This window comes from Mustela putorius, unplaced genomic scaffold (assembly GCF_011764305.1).
Source record: "Mustela putorius furo isolate JIRA1106 unplaced genomic scaffold, ASM1176430v1.1 tig00000596_pilon_pilon_pilon, whole genome shotgun sequence".
Classification (NCBI taxonomy): Eukaryota; Metazoa; Chordata; class Mammalia; order Carnivora; family Mustelidae; genus Mustela; species Mustela putorius.
Genome location: NW_025421428.1, coordinates 10,334,068 through 10,352,596, shown reverse-complemented (window position 1 = coordinate 10,352,596; position 18,529 = coordinate 10,334,068). Strand labels below are relative to the sequence as shown.

The following is an 18,529-nucleotide window of genomic DNA, read 5'->3' as shown; positions in this document are numbered from 1 at the left end:
GGCAGAGGCTTCACGGTCTCCAGGGGAGGGACTGGTGGGGCCCTGGACCCGGAGTGGCTTGGCAGGTGGGACGAGCGACATTTGAAAGATGTTTATCATATAAGAAGTGGTCAGCTAGGCTTGGGACAAGTTGGGCTGCCTGAAGGTGGGGATGGTGAGCAGGGGCGGGGGACTGCCAATGGGGGTGAAGGCAGCGAGTCTACCTGGGATGAGGGGAACCCCCAAAGCTCCCTGGACAGCCCCTTCCCTCTCTCCTCCCCGCCTGCTGGATTTTTGACCCACCTGTCCTCCAGCTCGCCTGTTCTCAACTGCATCTGGTCTGCCTTACACCTACCTATTCTTTTTCACTTTTGATTCATTTCAGTATCTGCCAGATCTCACTTTAGTTTCCTGTCCCCTACAGATATTTTCAAGATTGTCTTTTATTTCCTTAAAATAGTAGAACGATTTTGTCTGTGCCTGATCATTCCGGTAACGTCCCGGTATTTACGGGTCTGCCTCCGTTGCCTGCTTTCTGCTGGTTCCCGGTTACGGCGCCACTTCCTTTTGTACCTGGCCATCTCGGCTTGTATTTTGTGCACTGTGATTTAAAAAACTTTCATACATGGCGGGGGGCAGGGCCGGTGGCTCAGTTAGTTAAGCATCTCCTTTTGGCTCAGGTCATAATTTAGGGTCCTGGGATCGAGCCCCATGTCAGGCTCTGCGCTCAGGGGGGTGTCAGCTTGTCTCTCTCCCTCTGCCCCCATTCATGCTCTAATAAGGAAAATCTTTAAAAATTATGTACACAAATAACTGAAGTCTTAGATGAAGTTTTCTCCAGAGATTTGTTTGCTTCTGCCACATACCTGGGGTGAGGTCAATGTGATTGAATGTCAAGGTTCTGTGGACCCAACAGGGATCCAAACCCAACCTCCAAGCTCACGGGACAACAGACAGTTTTGGTTCACCCTGACCCTGACCGAAGGTGTGTTCATTCCGCATCTCTGCTGTGTGAATCAAGGAAGAAGCCTCCCTACCAAGGGCCAGCCCTTGCCCACGGCACTCCCACGAGGCCTCCAAACACCCAGCTGTCTGCAGCTGTCTCTCCCAAAGCAAGAAACTCACTGAATTAAACAGGGAGAGGAGGCGGCTAAAGCTTCGGAAAGGCTCATTTGCCCAGTCCTCAAGGGCTGTCCCATGGAGAGTGAAGCTGAGCGCACAGCCAGAGCCAGCCGGACCACACAGGGGGGCAGAGCAGGACCACCGAAAGGGGGAACTTGGAACTGAATAGCAGGCAGCAAGATGTCCTCAGGCACTGGGGAGAAATATCACAGAGGCTGTTCAAACCCCAGGTTTGGGGGCTGGAATGGACTAGATGTCTTGGAGATGCTCATGATTTTATGGTGTTAACCACATTCCTGCCCCTTAGAGTGGCATGTCCCCACAGCCACACCCTGCCCCTGGCTCCTCTTATGAGCTCAGGCAACATAGGCTCAAGCCGCCAGAGTTCAAGATTTTATTTTAAAACAATAGTAAACAATTTCATTGATTTTTCTTAAATCAAACCACCTCACACTTGGCTTGTCTCAGGCAAAAAGTAAAAAATAAAAATAAGAAAGGAAGGGGAGGAAAATGTGGGGACTGACCAACCTTCCCCAGAAATAGGCCCCTGGTCCTGGCATCTGGAATGGCTTTTGGACACTGTCTTTAACAAAGGAGAAAAGAAAGCACCGAAATATTGTGCTTCAGCAGCAGGTTAGGAACCTCCACAAAGAAAAAGGGTGGTGGGTTAGGAGGGTGTGGAACACAGGTCCCGAACAGCCTGGTTCAGTTCTAGAAACTTCCAAAGAGTCTGGAAGCATCTCTTCTCCACAACGCCATTCAAGAGTGACTTAAGAGGTTGGGTCCGCTCAGGAGTAGCTGCCCTCCACACTGGTCAGTGGGGGTCTGTGCAACCACACCCTGGACTCAGGCTTTAGGATGCCTGAGCAAGTACCCAGGCTCTCGGGAGGGTGTCGAGAAGGACAAGGGAGGGCTCAGAGCACACGGAGGGAAGGGGAAGGGAGAAGGGAGGGGAGGACAGTGGCGCCAGGCACCCTCAGCTCCGCTCCCTCACCCGGCTCCTGCTTCCTCTGCACTGTGTTTGGGAGGAGTTGACAACTAATGGCTACGGGAAGGCAGGACAGGAAAAGAGCTGTAAACAGCCTGGGTTCGCTCACCCACATGTGCAGGCTCTTTTGTCAGAAGGGGACCATCGTCTTGGGGACAGGGGACCAGAAAAAGCCCTTGTGGTGCAGGGTCCATAATGGGTAGAGCACAATGACAGCCGCGGCCAAAAGCGCGCTTTCATGGGGCCCTGGCCCCCAGACAAGGAAACACTGAACAAGGTTCTGGAATGGCATTGGTGGCAGGGAGGGCGTGGAGGTGCTCCCCTCCTCCGGGGCCCCCACGCCACCTCTCTGGCCCAGGGAGAGGCGGTGTGTCCCCTGGGCCCCAGGCAAAGGGCCCCCGGGCGGCTGACCTCGGCCCCTCCCTGTACGCAGGGCAACCGCAGCAGGCAGGCAGGCTCCTTCGGGCCCCATCTCCAAAAGCCCGTCTGCCTTTGACAAAACCCAAAAATAAATAGTGTGTATTGTTCACGCCACCCGGATCTCCTGGCCCCGCGACCAGAGGTGCAAGCCCTCCTCCTCTACACCACCCCCCGGTGCCCATGCCGAGGGCACTCTCTGCCCGACCAGGGGCTGGCAGCAGCACAGCGAGGGTCTCTGGCCGTGTGGCCCCCTGGCAGCAGGCCCCCCAGGGTCCTGGGTTGAGGGGCTGCCTCGGCCCTTTGGTCCACCTTGTTCATTAAAATTAAAATAAGAAAAAAAAGGCTCCACTTGGTGACTTGGGTCTGTAGAGGTCTCTGCTTCATCCCTCTGTCTGTCGTTCTGTCCATCCTGCAAGGCATCAAGCAGGCCAGATCTGGAGGCTGGACCCAGCCACACTCACCAGTCACTGCAGTTTCGTTCCCAGCTTACGCTGTCTGTTCCTACAAAGTGGGGGTGGAGGTCACAGGTCAGGATGTTTGGGGGTCAAATGAGGGGACCCCTGGCATTCGTGACCCACACCCTCAGCTGTCCCCTCCCTATCCACAGTCCCATCAAAATGGGTGACTGCCCACTCCGGTAGTGACTACCCATGTAGCAGCCAGTCGGAGCTCCCTGCCCTGAGACCTGGGATTTGGAATCCCAGAGAGGATCAGTGTCTCAGGCTGGGCCTTATCCAGATGCCTCAGCTCTGGAGCTCAGGAACCCAGCCACGACACTGGGTCAGAGGTGGGCCAGGGAAGAGGCCTGAGGCTAGAGGGACCTGGCTAGAATCCAACAAACGCTGGGGATTAGAGATAAGCCAGCAAAAGCAGGGTTCTATTATCACTGACCCAAGTGGATGAAAGACAGCTCTGCACCTGGAGCTATGTAGGCAAAGGTAGAACTACTGATGGACGTTCTACAGAGGATTCGAGTGTCTGGTTGGGGGAATGGCTATATCCACGATGAGCCCTGCAACCTGAGGCAAGCAGGGACAATCTCCCCCATTTTCCAGAGAGGCTGACTGAAGCTCAGAAAGGAGAATTTAAAACTCAGAAAACTGGGGTGCCTGGGTGGCTCGGTCGGTTAAGCATGTCTGCCTTCGGCTCAGGTCATGATCCCAGGGTGCTGGGATCAAGTCCCATATCAAGCTCCCTGCTCAGCGGGGAGTCTGCTTCTCCCTCTCCCTCTGTCTGCTGCTCTGCCTCCTGTGCTCTCTCTCCATCAAATTATTAAGTAAAATCTTTAAAAAATATTAAAAATAAAATACAGAAAACTCACTGCGCCCACACGTCCTGCATGATGTCGCCCCGGCCTCATCCCCTGCTCTGTCCCCTCGTTCCTGGGCTCCAGCCACCCCTGCCTCTGTCTGTTCAGTGGACTCCCCCCCCCGCTTTGCCCTGCCTTAGAAACTCCGCGGGTGCGGTTCCCTCTGCAAAGGGCACGCTCCCTGCCACCTCCACTTCCTCAGGCCCACTCTCTCCACACTCGGGCCCGCCTCCCCAGGGCAGCCCGCACAACTACCCTGCCCCCTCCCTCCCCACTCAGGACCCTGCCGTGAGCTCTCAGGCCTAGGACACAGACCACACAGACAGGCGCTTCACTCCTCACATCTCCCCTGCCTGCCATGAGCCCCTCCCTCGGTGCTACCCCCCAGCACACGGGCTGGCCCAGAGCAGATGCACGGGGAAATTCTGGTTGATGAGAGCAGGTGGGGGCCAGCCACATGCGGCCAGCTGGGGCGCTTCCATCGATAATGGGATCGCCTGCCCTAACCCCCTCAAATCTCCTTTCCTCATGCATCCAGGGCTTTACCCTTAAGCTCGTTAGGATAATTTGGAGCATGAGGCACCAGACACATTTCCCGGATGCTGGAAGACTCTGCCGGGGCCTGCCCCAGGGTTCTTCTCACCAGCATGTCAGGAAACCTCCCAGGCTTACTCTGGAGTCTCACCTCACCTCAGCTCCCCCTCTGCACCTGAGGAGAAACCCAGCCTTCCCCATCCCAGCTGGCGCCCAACCCAGGATCCGGGGTGAGTGGAGAGGGACAGTGGAGTCAGGAGGCTCCCAAGCCCAGCTTTGCCCCAGCCTGCTATGCAACCACAGGCAGCCCCAACTCCCCGTGCCTCAGTTTACCCATCCGTAGGAGAGTATCTGGACCACACAACTCCAAGGGATAGCCACATACAGCCAGCCCAAGAATCACAGCCGCCCGGTTGTCTGGCTCTGGGCTACAGAGGCTAAAAGCACAGCTCTGGGCCAGACAGCCGGGCTCCCTGCCCAGCTCCCACACCCACCAACTGCAAGTCCCCAGCTAAGTCACTCCTCTTCTCTTCTCTGAGCCTCAGCTCCTCCGCTGTAAAATGGGGCTTAGGGAAAGGTGCAGGGGAGCCCTCCAAAAAGCAAGGACAGTAGCCACTATGAGGCTCTGCCCCACTGAGCCAGGACCCCGTGACTGTTGGCACCTAACTCACCTGGCTTCTGCCCGGGTTACCGTGTACTCAAACCAGAGTACGTTGGGGATGAGGCTCGTGTCTCGGATTAGGAAGAACTCAGAGATAGGCCTGGAGAAACAGACATCCAGAAAGCCAGGACCACATCAGGGCACAAGCCTGCCACCAAGTCAAACAACCCGCCCCCTCAGTGCCCAGGGCTGGCAATGCACCCTCCCCCACTGTTCAGAGTCTCTGCTTGGCCTGTGACCCAGGAGCCACTGAGAGACCCAGACGTGTCACCTGTGTGACACTCAGGCAGGGGTGCTGCCCCATGGTACACACAGCCCAGCAGGACTCGGGCTGCTTCCCAAGCCCCCGAGAGCTAAGATGCAGAGGATGGCCCCTTGGCTTCTGGGCCTGAAAAAACACCAGAGGGAGGAGGATGCCAGGAAAGTAGGGCCTGCAGCCCATGCCCGCCGAAAAGGGGGACACGAGGGCCCTCCCAGGGGCAGAGCCAGGTGGGGCAGTCACGGGGCAGGAGGCAGTTACCAGGCTGCTATCCTAGGGAACAGTGGGGTGAGGACCTCCTGGGTGAAGGCAAACCAGGCGACGGCCATGAGGCTCCCAGCAATGCCCCCATAGAGCACCTGGCTCCAGGTGTGGTACAGCAGGTAGACCCTGGGCCAAGGACAGAGGGAAGGTCATGAGACCCAGATGGGCACAGGCCTGCACGATTTCCCCATGCCCAAGCACTGGCTTCCCCGGAACTTGCGTGTGCACGCAGGGAGACACACACAGATAGGACAGACTTCTGTGAACACACAGCCTCCAATCTACTTCCAGAAGGAGCTGCTCCTTCCAGCAGTGGCTCCCCCAACCACAGAAGGGAAGGGATGGTTCTGTCGGGATGTGCGCCTCCCTTCTGTTCAGCCTTCAGCTCTGAGTCTGTCTGCACGAAGCTCCTCCAGGACACTGGGAACAGGTGGCTGATGTGTGCAGGTGTCCCCAAAACAGTGGGCTCGGCCAGGAGGAGAGAGAAGGACCAGGCTGGAAGGGGTAGTGGAGCCCTAGCCCTTAAAAATGAGAGGCCTGGAACCCCTTTCCCAGACCTGCTCTACAGGCTCTGGGACTTGGGTCCATGGGGAGGTCCAACAGGGACCACAAATGCAGCAAGACCCCAGGCGGCAGGGTGGGGGTGGGGCTCTCTGCCCCTCCATACCTGCTATAGGAGACTAGAAAAGCTGCAGCGAGGAGACCCAGGGAAAGCACATGCCTCCATAGCAAGTCCAGGAACCTGGCGTTGTTCGTTTGGTGCATTCTGGGAAAACAAGCCCGTCAGATAGCCTCAGCCCACAGCCTGGACCTCAGGCCTCCCTGACAGCCCCGGTCCCATCCAAATGCCACCAGGGCACCTTCTCCGTGGCTGCAGCTCCTTCCACCCCCAACAGAGGCCAAGCCCCAAGGATGTCCAAAGAGCTAAGAGCGAGTCCCTGGCAGAGGCCAGCCTGGGCTGGTTCAGCCCCCCCCGCCCCGCCCCCGGCCAGGACAGAATCTCACCTTAAATACAGGAAGAGGAAAGAGTAGACGGAGAAGAACCACATAAACTGAGAATGGCTGGAGGGCATCCCGTACTTGGTGCCCACTGCCATGTGGGGGCCTGGGAGAGCGAGAACACAGCAGGATGGGGGGATACAGGCCTCCCGGTCACATCCCGACCAGGGGACCCCCCCCGGACCCCACGACCCAGACCCCACCTCCACAGGGCCGTGGCTCCTGGATGATGTGTTTGATCAGCCAGTTGACCCCCTCGTTCAGTGCCAGGCCCCCAAGGAACGAAATCTGCCGGGAAGATGTGCGGTCAGCTGGGCCTCAGTGTGCCTGCTGGCCGCCACCCAGGCCCAAAGCCTGTGGCCCTGCCTGACCCTCCCCGCCCAGCGAGCGAACAGCCCGAACCGGCTGGGAAGCTCCGCCCAAGAAAGGTGGAGGCAGGGAAAGGAGAGCGAAGCGCCTGGGATGCAGAGGTGTGCCCGCCGCCCCCCCAAGCCCCGCACCCTTCCCCGGCATGGGGGCACCAGAGGAGCAGTGCAGGCATGGGCAGGGATAGACTTACTCACCGTGTGCAGCTCCCGCTTGAATATGATGAGGGTCACGAAACCAACAATGACGAAGACAGGGCTGAGGCTCAGGTAGGCAAGGAGGTGGCCAGAGAGATCACCTGGGGAGGGGCAGGGGGAGGGGTGGGCACAGGGAGAACAGGATGAGGCCAGAGCACCACAATCACAAGAGGGGCAAGTCAAGTGGGACCTGAGCCAGAAAGAAGGCCCCAGAAGGGCGCAAAGAGCAGGACCAGGCAGCTGTGACTGCCTCAGTCTACCAGGTGACCACACCAACTCAGCCACGGGCACGAGAGACCAGTGTCCAATCACTGAGCTTTCATGTGCATAGATCGTAAGTTTAAAGCTGGTGCCTTCACTGGCCCCATTCTGTAAAGGAAGAAACTCAGTCCCACAGGGGTTGTGTGACTTGCCCAAGGACACACAGCCAGAAGGAGGTGGGGTCTGACCTAAAATCCAACTCTCTAGCCTGGATCAGGTAGTAAGCCCATCACCCTGCCAAAGCAGGAATTTGAACCTGGCCTGGCCTGACCTTCAAGGCCAGGTCCCAGAGGAGGAGGCAGCCAGCAGGCACACGGGCGCCTCTGGAACACAGCGCTGTGCTGAGGCTCCCCCCGCCAAGCCCTGGGCCGCCAAAGGAACCTGGAAATCTCTAGACCTTGCAGAAAGAGTCTGTCAGGGACCAAGCGAGGGGAGGGGAGAGGCTGCTCTCGCCAATACGGTAGCCTCTCCATTGGCAAGACATTGGCTACCTACGACCTGTTTTTACCTCTTTACAGGCCCAGAAAGGAGGCTGTAAGGGAATCAGAAGCCCCTTTGAGAGCTGAGGACACGGAAGCCAAGAGATAAGAGCCACGTTCCCTCTCGGTCAAGGGCAGGGCTGACAGAGTCCAAAGACTGCCCTCACCATTAGAGACAGGGTGGCTGAGGGGCCACTCTCAGGTCAGAGGGCATGCATGCCTCATGGTTCAGTTCCTGAGCCAGTGAGAAGGGCACCCACGTCCTACAGCGGTGGGAGCTTTGATGCAGCAAGGCCCATGAGACCAGCTCAGCCCCTAGCACTCAGGACGCTTCCATGTTGGGAGAGCTCAGCATGGGAAACATCCCACACCACCAGCCTGGCCTCATACAGGCAGCAGGAAAGTACCCACACAGGGTTGAGCCCAGATTCCAGGCTGAAGAGACGGTCACACACCTGGCCTCACTCACATCTACCCACAGTAGGACTGGCTGGCAGAACTGGCATGAGGGAAGGGCCCAGCAACCTAGGCGCGAGGGCCACTGCTGCCCTGGGCCCACTGGGTGACACTGGGTGAGGCCCTCCATCTCATCCACGTGAGGGCCTGGTCTCTTCCAGCTCTGAGACTCTGGGTTTCTCGGCTGCCCAAATGATGCCCCAAGCACCAGTTTTTAAGGACAGGGAGTAGTTGGTGCCCCAAAACCTTTGACCATCTCCACAGCCTGTCCCACAGCCAACGCTACCCTTGGGTCTTCCTGAGGATGCTGCAGACACTCTGGCCTCATCACTCTCTGATCTTGGCCCCTGTGTGGTTCCCTCTGCCCCTGGGATGAATCCCACTTCAGCCCAGCTCATCAGGCCCTGCCCAGACCTGCCCCGCTTCCCTCCCACCTCTGTTCCAGTCCCCAGGAACATAACTCAGAGCATTCCCTGAATGCCCCCTGCCCTGTCCCACTTCTGGACCTTGGCACACCCAGGCTCCCCCAACTGAAATGCTGTCTGTGTTAATGCAACATTAATAAATGAAGTAGCCACCACAGTGGGGGGGGGGAAGGAAAAAAAAAAAGACATGTTGCTGCCATCGCAGAGTTCTCGGTCTGTGGGGGAATCTGTAACCAGGGCACTGCTCATGATACACTCGCTAGTGTAGCTATGGGGCCAGTATCAGTCCCTCTCTCTACACGTTAGGCTCCAGGAGAGCTGGGACGGGGTCTCTACACCCTGCCCCATCTCCCAAGCCCAGCACAGCCCCTGGCACTTACCCAGGCTCAAAAACAATGCTACGTGAGTAGAGAAGGGACGAAGGAAGCAACGATCAGTGTGGTGAGGGCACAAAAGGGGCTACAGAAGAGTGAGCAACGGACTAGACCTCAAACGAGGCCCCCAGGTTCACCCAGCTCCCTCCTCCAGGCACTCACAGTCCCTGCAAAAGGTCCCTTGTCACAGCCTGTGTCGTGCTGCTCCCGAACACCAGGCTCCTTCTTCTGGTTTGTGAGCACTCAGAGAAGCTACTCTGAGGCCACGGAGAGGAAATATGAAAGCACTGAGGCCTTCAAGCCCCTTCCCCTCTCCAGGCCTTGGTTTCCCTCCTGTCAGGAGCGAGCCTCCTGTAAAGCGGTGGTTTTGTTTTGTTTTGTTTTGTTTTTCACAGTCCATAGGGCAGAGAAGGTATGGGCCTGTTCACCATTCTAAACCAGACCTAGCCCAGGGCCTAGCTCTCGGGAGGTCTCGGTGAATACTGGCTGAATGAATGAGGGATAAATGGTGGGTAGGCAGGCAGGCAGGGCACAGGCCTGGCAGGGCCACCCCACCCCCGATATAACCAAGAACACCTAGGGTCAAAGTTCCGGGCATCCAGCCCTGAAGCCCTCAGCAGGGCCAGGTACTCCTATCTCTGCGCTCGAGAGCAGCATGCACAGGCCTTTCTTGGGGCCACCAGGGCTCAATGAGAGGCCCCCAGCCTCACCCAACACCCAGTCGTCCTACTCAGGGAGGGTGGAGTGGGCTCGAGATGGTCGTGGAAAGGTGAGATGATATTTACGGCAGTTATATACTGAAAGTTTACTGTGTGCCAGGCAACGCACTCAGCATTTCTCACATCACCACTGGAAGGAAGGCACTGTGATCAGCCCCACTTTAGAGACGAACTAACCGAGGCACAGAGAGGTGAAGTCATTAGCTCCAGGCCTCAGCCTGACCTGGAGCCCAGATACTTCTGACCCTAAGGCCCAAGATCTGCACCACTCTACTAGCCTGTCGCTACAGGACCTCTCGGCTGGAAAAACCTGCACTTCTAGAGACGTATCTGATTGGGAAACTCCAGAAGTCAGATCTCAGGGGTTTCTAGTCCCCTAACCCGGCCCCCTCTGTTGTGGGGCAGTGCCCTACTCATGGCGTGGCCCAAGTACTCAAACAACGAATAGCTTCCCGGCCTCGGTTTGCACACTCCCAGCAGTGGGGAGCTCTCTGCAGCCCCAAAGCGCTGTCTGAAGGAAAGCGGCACTCCCTGCACGCCGAAGAGGGAGTCTGGCCTCTCGGCCTCCAGGGAAGGCAGGGAAGAGGGCCCCAGGTCCAGGCCGGTCATCCATTCCCGCCTCACGCAGACCCCAGCCCCATTACAGCCCACCCGCATCCCCGGACCCGGGGGAGCGGCCCGGCCGCGCAGCCGCAGAGTGCGCGAACGAGCCGCTCACAATTTCGCCCAGCTCATCGCCGCACCACTGCGCCTGCGCGGCGCGCGCGCCGGCCGAGCCCCTCCAAGGCTCACTATTTGACAGTTCCCACCCGGGTCCCCCGGCACCCCCTCCGCGAGCTCGCGCGGGCCGGAGCGCCTGGGGCTGACGGGCCGACCCCAGGAAGGCGTCCTCCGAGGCGGGGCCGCCTTTTACCTGTAGGATATTCGACGTGGGTGAGGGTCACCGGCCGCCATGAAGCGGGGAGCGAGCACTGTCCGTCCGCTGCCATCTTACCCGGAGACCGGGCTTCGCCGAGCAGCCAATGGGGAGCCAGGGGGGCGGTGGTCCTGACCTATCACGCCGGGGAGGCGCCGCGTGCCCAATCGGAGGCCGATACAGGTAGCGGCGCAGCCATTTAGCGTGCCGGCTCTGAGGCTGACCCGAGCGGCGAATCAGAGAGCGGGGCCCCGGAGCATGCGAGCCGACCGAGCCGGCGTCCAATCCATGGCGAGCACAGGTAGGAGCCTGGCCAATCAGAAAAGAGGAGGGTCCCAGCACACAACCGAGAGCAGAACAGCCAATCACAAGGTGAAGCGGGCTCACAGTGTGAGCAGGGCGGGCCAATCAGGCGCTAGCGTGGGGGGCGTGTTGAAGTGTGGTGGGAGCTTTGGTTTGGCTGGGACACACGCGGAGTGGAGGCTTCCTCCGTACCCCAAGCCCGGCCAGAGCTGGCGGGAGCTGGGCTGCGGTCAGAACGCACGCTCGAAGCGGGGAGGCAGCCTCAGCTCGTTGGGATCTGAGCCGACCCACTTTTAGTTACGAGTAAACTGAGGCCGAAGACCCGTGTACTGACCGGCGACAGGCCAGGTCTCACCAAGCCGACAGCCCCGGGGTAGAAGGATGTGGGGCGGCGGACGGAGCTGCCCGAGCGGGGCGCGCAGTCGGTGCCCTAAATGCTTTACAGAATGGAGGCTTAACTCAAGTTGAGAAAGACTCCTTCCTTCTTTCATTGAATTAACTAAGATGTTTTGATTCAGCCACGTTTGGGGAGCATTTTAAACAAGAAGCCGGTGTCTCACCTACGCCTCGGTTTCCCCGAAACCTTCCTCTCGGTGGCCACAGGGCCACACCTTTCCACGCACCTCCCAGTCTCCTGCCCGCACCCCCCGCCCCCGTCTCTCCGGCTGGATTGAATTACTCAGCCCAGCCAGGATGCCCGGCCCCTCTTGTCTCCCAGACTTGGCACAGGCTGTTCTGCTGCCTGGAAAGCATCTCCCCTCCTGCCCCACTTCGCCTGGCTCAGGTGTCTGCCCCAAGTCTGGCTCAGGTGTCTCTTCTCAGAGGTTTCCACGGGCAGGTGAGAGGCCTCTGCTGGGTTCCCGGTTGTGTCTCCTCTTCTACCTCAGCGCTGGCCACCCTGGACCATTACTGGTTCCTTGTCAGTCTCCCAATAAGCAGTGGTTCTCTGATTTCGTGCCGCACCAAGATCAGCTGTAGAAATGCAGGTTCCTGGGCCCCACCGGGGCCTGGGTTGCTTCAGTAAATCTGAGTCAGAGCCGTGGAGTCTGCATTTCTTTGTGCTCTGGGGGTTCTGACAAAAGTAGGTCCAGCCACATGGAAAAGCTTGAGCAACATAAAGACAGGGCCTGGAGGCCCCTGCATCACTCACTGGGTTAACCACCTGCCCTCTGCTCAGGTCATGATCCCAGAGTTCCAGGATGGAGCCCTCATGGGACTCCCTGCTCATTGGAGAATTGGCTTCTCCCTCGCCCCTCACCCCGCTCTCGTGTGAACGCACTCTGTCTTTCAAATAAATAAAATCTTAAAAAGGAAAAAAAAAAAAAGTCCTGTTACGGGTTTGAGCCTGACCCAGACTAGTGCTAGAACAAGTGCTCAGTAAGTATACTGCCTAAGTCCCTGTGCGAAGTGAGAATAAAGCAAAGGGTTTCACTGCCCAAAGTGGTTCACTCTGCTGCAACCATGGGCTTGGGCTGAGGAGTCAGGTGGAGGGGGATGGTGGGCACTCAACCCACCCATGAGCCAGGAGGGCCCCGGGGCCCTCTCAGCTGTTCTCAGCCCCCACCCAGCCCAGCCTGGGCTTGTGCGGGTCAGCTGGCTCCCTCTCCCTGTCACCCGCGCTCAGGCTCCCTCAGGCACTGCCATTATTAGCCAGTGAGAAGCAGGAGGTGTGAGGAGGGGGCTGTGAGTTTCCCAGAATAATTCCTGGTGCAGGGCATCCATCCTGAGCCCCGCTACTTTGCCCCTCCCTGGCTGGCAGCCCTTTCAATGATGAGCAAATGGGCCTAGAGATGCAGAGCCCCTGAAACCCAAGCCTGTCTGACGCCAGAGCCCTCTCACCTCAGGGAGAGTGTTGTGGAGGAAGTGACAAGGACAGGGGACTATAAAATGAGAGGGCGGGGGCAACTGGGTGACTTCAGTGGGTTAAAGCCTCTGCCTTCGGCTCAGGTCATGATCCCAGAGTCCTGGGATTGAGCCCTGCGTGGAGCTCTGTGCTCCGCGGGGAGCCTGCTTCCCTCTCTTTCTCTGCCTGCCTCTCTGCCTACTTGTGATTTGTCTGTCAAATGAATAAATAAAATATTTTATTTTTTTAAAGATTTTATTTATTTATCTATCTATTTATTTATTTATTTGACAGGCAGAGATCACAAGCAGGCAGAGAGGCAGGCAGAAAGAGAGAGGGGGAAGCAGGCTCCCCACTGAGCAGAGAGCCCGACACGGGCCTTGATCCCAGGACCCCGAGATCATGACCCGAGCCGAAGGCAGTGGCTTAACCCACTGAGCCACCCAGGCACCCAAATAAAATATTTTTTAAAAATAAATAAATAAAATCTTAAAAATAAAATAAAATAAAATGAGAGGGCGTTCTCCCAAGTGGGATTTTCCTGGCAGAGGCAACAGCATAAGCAAGTGTCCTGACCCTGGAGTGTGGGGGGGGCAAGAGAGAGGGAGAGGGGACAGGTGCTGGGGAAGGAGAGCCAGCAGGGGCCTGGCCATCCCAAACTTTGAGGTCACACCGGTGGTGAGGACAAAGTGGAGCTCTGAAGAGTGGGTTGAAAAAAAAAAAAATATATATATATATATAAATATATATATAAAACATTCATATAGGAAATTCCAAAAATCGGGTGTGTACAAGTTGAGGTCGTTTCACAAACTAAGCCCATCTATGTGAGCAGCCCCCAGACCAACAAGCAAGACCCGAGGAGCCCCGGACACCCTGTCTTGTCACCCTCTGGTGACCACCATCCCAATTTCTAACACCCCGCATTAGCTGGATCTGAATTTTGTACTTTCTAGAAGCAGAATTCTACAGTAGGTACTTTTTGCCCGGGGCTTCTTTCACGAGCATTGTGTTTGTGATCCGCGCTGTGGCCTGTAGTTCTAATATGTTCACTCCCGCTGTGCAGCATTCCCTGGTGTGAACACAGCACACACCACAGTTTATTTCCCATCCGACTCAGTGGACATTTGGGGTGTTTCTGGGTTTAGGGAGTTATGAACAGTGCTGCTCATATGGTATGCTGTGCATACCTTTGGGGTACCAGTTAGGACATTTCTCATGGAGATGTGCCTGGGAGCCAAAGCAGGGTCCCCAGAGATGACCGGTCTGACCTGTCAAGCAAGCGGACAAGAGGCTGAGCAGTGCAGACATGCCTGCTGCGAGGAGCCCCCCGGGAGGCTGCAGGAACCACCTGCCTCCTCCCTGAGCTGAGAGGTGGACCAGCAGGGCCCCTGGTATCGCTCTGAGCAAACTGGGAGGTGCCCCAGTCTTAGTCACTTGCACAGTTGTCAGGACAGCAAGGCAGTGCTGAATGCTCCCGGTTTATAGCTGAGGACAAGTGAGACTCCTGACTGCCCCCCCCCATTTGCCAGGGCATTGTACCCCACCTGCACTTGTTTGCGCTGAGTTCTTTAGGAAACTCCCCATCTCTGTCTCCCCAAAATGTGTCTGCTGCCACCCACTGGATGAGAGGTTCATTCGTTCACTTTAGACCCAGAGTTCCCAGCCAGTGCCAGACCAGGAATGAGCATCAGGGATGAAGAGTGGACGTGACCAGTGGCGTGTCACCCTCAGGGAACTCATTCCAGGGGAGGTTGTGGGAATCCTGGAGCCCAAAGATGCCGGTGACAAAGCCACATCATCTCGGGGTGCCTGGCTCTTGATCTCAAGGTGGTGAGTTCGAGTCCAATGTGTGGTGTACAGTTTACTCAAAATTGGGAAAAAAAAAAAAAAAAAAAAAAGACCCAGGGCCTCAAACTAGAAGTGACATTTTGTTAGAGAGGACCCATTCTAGAGGTGATGTTTGGCTTTAAAACCTCTGGGAGGAGCCATTTATTATCTGTCTCCAAGAGCAGAAGATTGTAGAAGCCAGGGTTTGGAGTTACAAGCACCAGGGTGCCAAGTCCTCGAGACAAATCATCTGGCTCATCTCTTGTGCTGGTGGCATTTTCTGATTTCCGTGGTGTAAGTACTCTCTCCTGTGGCCACTTTCAAGCTACCACTGGGACGTTCCTGAATGGAGAGTGGATGTGCCCACCACACAGGCAGCTCTCACATCCGCCACTGCCCGTGCAGCTGGAGGAGAGCTTGGCACACAGCAGGTGCACAGTAAATACTCTGAGAACAAGTGAATGTCCTGTCCCCTTTGTGTGTACATCCGGGAGCCACTTCTGTTGTAATTCAAACTACTGTTTTTTGAGCGCTTGGCGTGAACCACATTGTGAACCCCAAAGCACTCTGAGATCTCGCCTTCCACACCCCTCCTCATGCTATGCAAGCATCAGTCTCCTGTAAAAGAAGCCCAGAGGCTGATCATGACCTGATGTAAATACAAACAACTCCAAGGTGAAGGACAGAGGGCGTGACTTCAGGAGACCTGGGCATCCATCCCAGGGACGGCCGCAGACTCACTGTCTGCACTGGGGTGGTCACCCCTCCCCTTGTGATCTCCCCTTGGATCAACAAGGGGTTTAGACCCTGTTCTCCACCACTGTGTAACGAGCCAGCCCAAAACGTAGTACCGTAAAACCATCACCATTGTATTGCTCAAGATCGGCGAATTTGGGTGGGCTCAGCTGGGCAGTTCTGCTGGGGTCACTACTGCACCTGTGTGGTCCAAGCAGCCTCCTCCAAGTCTGGAAGTTAGCTGGGGCTGCCAGCCAGGGTGCCCACGCTGTCCTCCACGTGGCCTCCCAAGCAGAGGAGACCTGGTCTCCTTCACGGCAGCAGCTACTTTCCAAGAGGGCGAGCCCCAGAGCTCCTGCGCTCAAACCTCTGCCTCCATCATGTTGCTCTTGTCCCACTGGCCAAAGTAGGTCATGCAGCTGAGCCCATAGCTGATGTAGGCAAGGCCCATACAAGGACACGGATTCCTAAAGTCATGGTTGGTGGGGACCATGATTCTTAGAGTCTGCTGTCCGCCACAGAAACGGACCAGCATTCCCCTCGGCCTTCCCAGCTCTGGTCTCTGGGATCCTCAGCTTTCTGGGACATCTTACACTGGGAAGGGAGTGCCCAAAGACTGATTGGGGCAGGGGGTGTCAAAAAGACCTGGGAGCCAGCTCAAAGGTACTCCTGGTGGTCAATTTTGTGACCATTTGAGCATCTCCAGAATGACTGCAAGTGACTGTAAGTTACCAAATACGTCGAAACTCATGAATCCATACGGGTGTGCAAAAAAGAAGGGGGAAAACTCACTGCGGAATGCTGCTGAGTAACCGAAAAATAGAATACTAAGACGTGCGGTAAAATGGATGGATCTCAAAAATGTGGTTCTATATAAAGAAGCCAGGCACAAAAGACCACACACTTGATTCCGTTTACAGAAATGCCCAGGAAAGGCAAGTGGAGAGAGAACATGAACGGGTAGGGTCCCGGAGGCCAGGGATTTCCTGCAAATGGGCACAAAGGGTCCTTTTGGGGGTGATGGGACTACTCTAAAATTATACTCTGATTACAGTTGCCCACCTCTGTAAATTTACTTTAAAAAATAATTAAATTTGGGACATCTGGGTGGCTCAGTTGGTTGAGCATCCGACTCTTGATCTCAGCTCAGGTCTCGATCTCAGGTCATGAGTTCGAGCCCCACTTGGACTCCATGTGGGGGTGGAGCCTACTTAAAAAAATTCTTTTTAAATATAAATTTTTTAAAAAGATTTTATTTATTTGACAGAGATCACAAGTAGGCAGAGAGCGGGGGGGAAGCAGGCTCCCTGCCAGAGAGCCTGATCCAGGGCTCAATCCCAGAACCCTGGGATCATGACCTGAGCCAAAGGCAGAGGCCTCAACCCACTGAGCCACCCAGGTGCCCCTAATATATATATATATATATATATATATATTTTTTTTTTTTTTTAGATTTTATTTGACAGACAGAGATCACAAGTAGGCAGAGGCAGGCAGAGAGAGAGGGGGAAGCAGGCTTCCCGCTGAGCAGAGAGCCAGATGCGGTGCTCAATCCCAGGACCCTGAGATCATGACCCAAGCCAAAGGCAGAGGCTTAACCCACTGAGCCACCCAGGTGCCCCTAATATATATAAATTTTTTAAAAATGTTTTATTTATTTCACAGAGTGAAACACAGTGAGAGAAAGAACACAGAGAGAGTAGGAGAGGGAGAAGCAGGCTTCCTGCGGAGCAGGGAGCCTGATATCGGCCTGGATCCTGGGATCATGACCTGAGCCGAAGGTAGACACCCAACGACTGAGCCACCCAGGTGCCCCTAAATATATACAAAAAATTAAAAAAATAAAAAATAATTAAAGCAAGTGCACTTCATAGCATATAAATTGTACCTTAATAAAACCATTGAATGCAAACTTATTTGCCAGCGTTGGAGGTAAGGATCAGGTCCTCACTCAAGTCATCAACGGGAACAGTAAAAGAAAGCATCTGTCCTCTTCTTCAGGTGGAACTGAAGGCCACCTCCAGTCCATCAGGAAAAGCTCTTTTTCAGAACCCTAGCAGATAATAGTTACCAATAATATTTTCCTAGGCATGATTATGGCGTTATGCTTATGCCAGAAAGCTACCTTATTTAAGATTTGTCGGTTCAAGTGTTTAGGGGTAAAGTCCATGTCCCACACTCAGAAATGTTTTATTTTTATTTTTTTAAGTTTTTATTTATTTGACAGAGAGATCACAAGTAGGCAGAGAGGCAGGTGGAGAGGGGGAAGCAGGCTCCCCATTGAGCAGAGAGCCCAGCGCGGGGCTTGATCCCAGGACCCTGAGATCATGACCTGAGCCAAAGGCAGCAACTTAACCCACTGAGCCACCCAGGTGCCCTGAAATGTTTTAGAGAAGTATTTACACGATGTAAATATGACAAAATGTAAATGAATGATTCAAGGTGTTGGTTTGATGGGCGTCCTTTCTAGGATTTTCCTTTTAACTTTGCTGTACATTTAAAATTTTCTAAGTGAAGGGTTTTTTTTGAGTGCCTTTCCTATAAACCTCCCGAGGTCTGACTGTGAAAACACTCAATCTAGCCAGCTTGGATGTGGTCCATTCTTACCCGTTCCAGCCTTTGGCCCCCGCTCTACAGTGACTGAACCTGGGACTGCCCCCCACGCCCCCACAGCTGGGCCAACACCTGTATCTTCTAGATATGGACTCTGGGGCCCAGAGAGAAGAGACATTACCCAGATGCTGCCTGAACTGGATCCACACCCAGGCTGCCCCCATCTGTGCCCTTAAGTACTGTGCTGACACTCCCCCACTTGTCCCCCAACCTGGGGGCCCTCCCTGCCTTGGGACCCAGTGACCCTGCCAGGCTGCCACGTGGCCCCAAGGGGGCTCGCAGCCCCCACCAAGCTTCCCTCCACCTTTGCCCTCTTGGAAACTCCACCCCCTGCACCCCAAAGAGCGAGTCTCCAGTGGAGGCCCAGGAAGCATGGCCACCCATGTACCCATCAGCATGGCCACATGGAAGGGCATTGTTTTTTAACTTTTTTTTTTTGTTAAGATCCCCCATTTTAAGAGACAGAGAGAGAGAGAG

The 18,529-nt window shown here is 55.7% G+C and overlaps 1 protein-coding gene across 2 annotated transcripts; it reads right to left on the bottom strand.

Annotated features, from left to right (window-relative positions):
• Positions 1-1,481: 1,481 nt before the first annotated feature.
• DOLPP1 (dolichyldiphosphatase 1) lies at positions 1,482-10,929 on the bottom strand. 2 transcript variants are annotated; one of them, XM_004757131.3, is made up of 8 exons: positions 10,726-10,911; positions 7,099-7,199; positions 6,739-6,823; positions 6,542-6,641; positions 6,204-6,302; positions 5,534-5,662; positions 5,024-5,113; positions 1,482-3,010 (listed from the first exon to the last, which is right to left on the bottom strand). In XM_004757131.3, the coding sequence occupies exons 1-8, from the start codon at positions 10,799-10,801 to the stop codon at positions 2,974-2,976; spliced, it is 717 nt and encodes a 238-aa protein (XP_004757188.1). In that variant the 5' UTR covers positions 10,802-10,911; the 3' UTR covers positions 1,482-2,973. The 2 variants fall into 2 exon arrangements, with proteins under 2 accessions (XP_004757188.1, XP_004757189.1); XM_004757132.3 differs by lacking the exon at positions 5,534-5,662 and having other exon boundaries at positions 10,726-10,929.
• Between the last annotated feature and the right edge of the window lie 7,600 nt (positions 10,930-18,529).

Coding starts and splice junctions, on each gene's coding strand:
- DOLPP1 (XM_004757131.3), bottom strand. CDS start 10,801: ATGGCAGCGGACGGACAGTGCTCGCTCCCCGCTTCATGGCGGCCGGTG. Junction 6,642..6,738: donor GGAGCCACGGCCCTGTGGAG/GTGGGGTCTGGG, acceptor TCGCTCTCCCAG/GCCCCCACATGGCAGTGGGC. Junction 6,303..6,541: donor TTCCTCTTCCTGTATTTAAG/GTGAGATTCTGT, acceptor TTGTTTTCCCAG/AATGCACCAAACGAACAACG.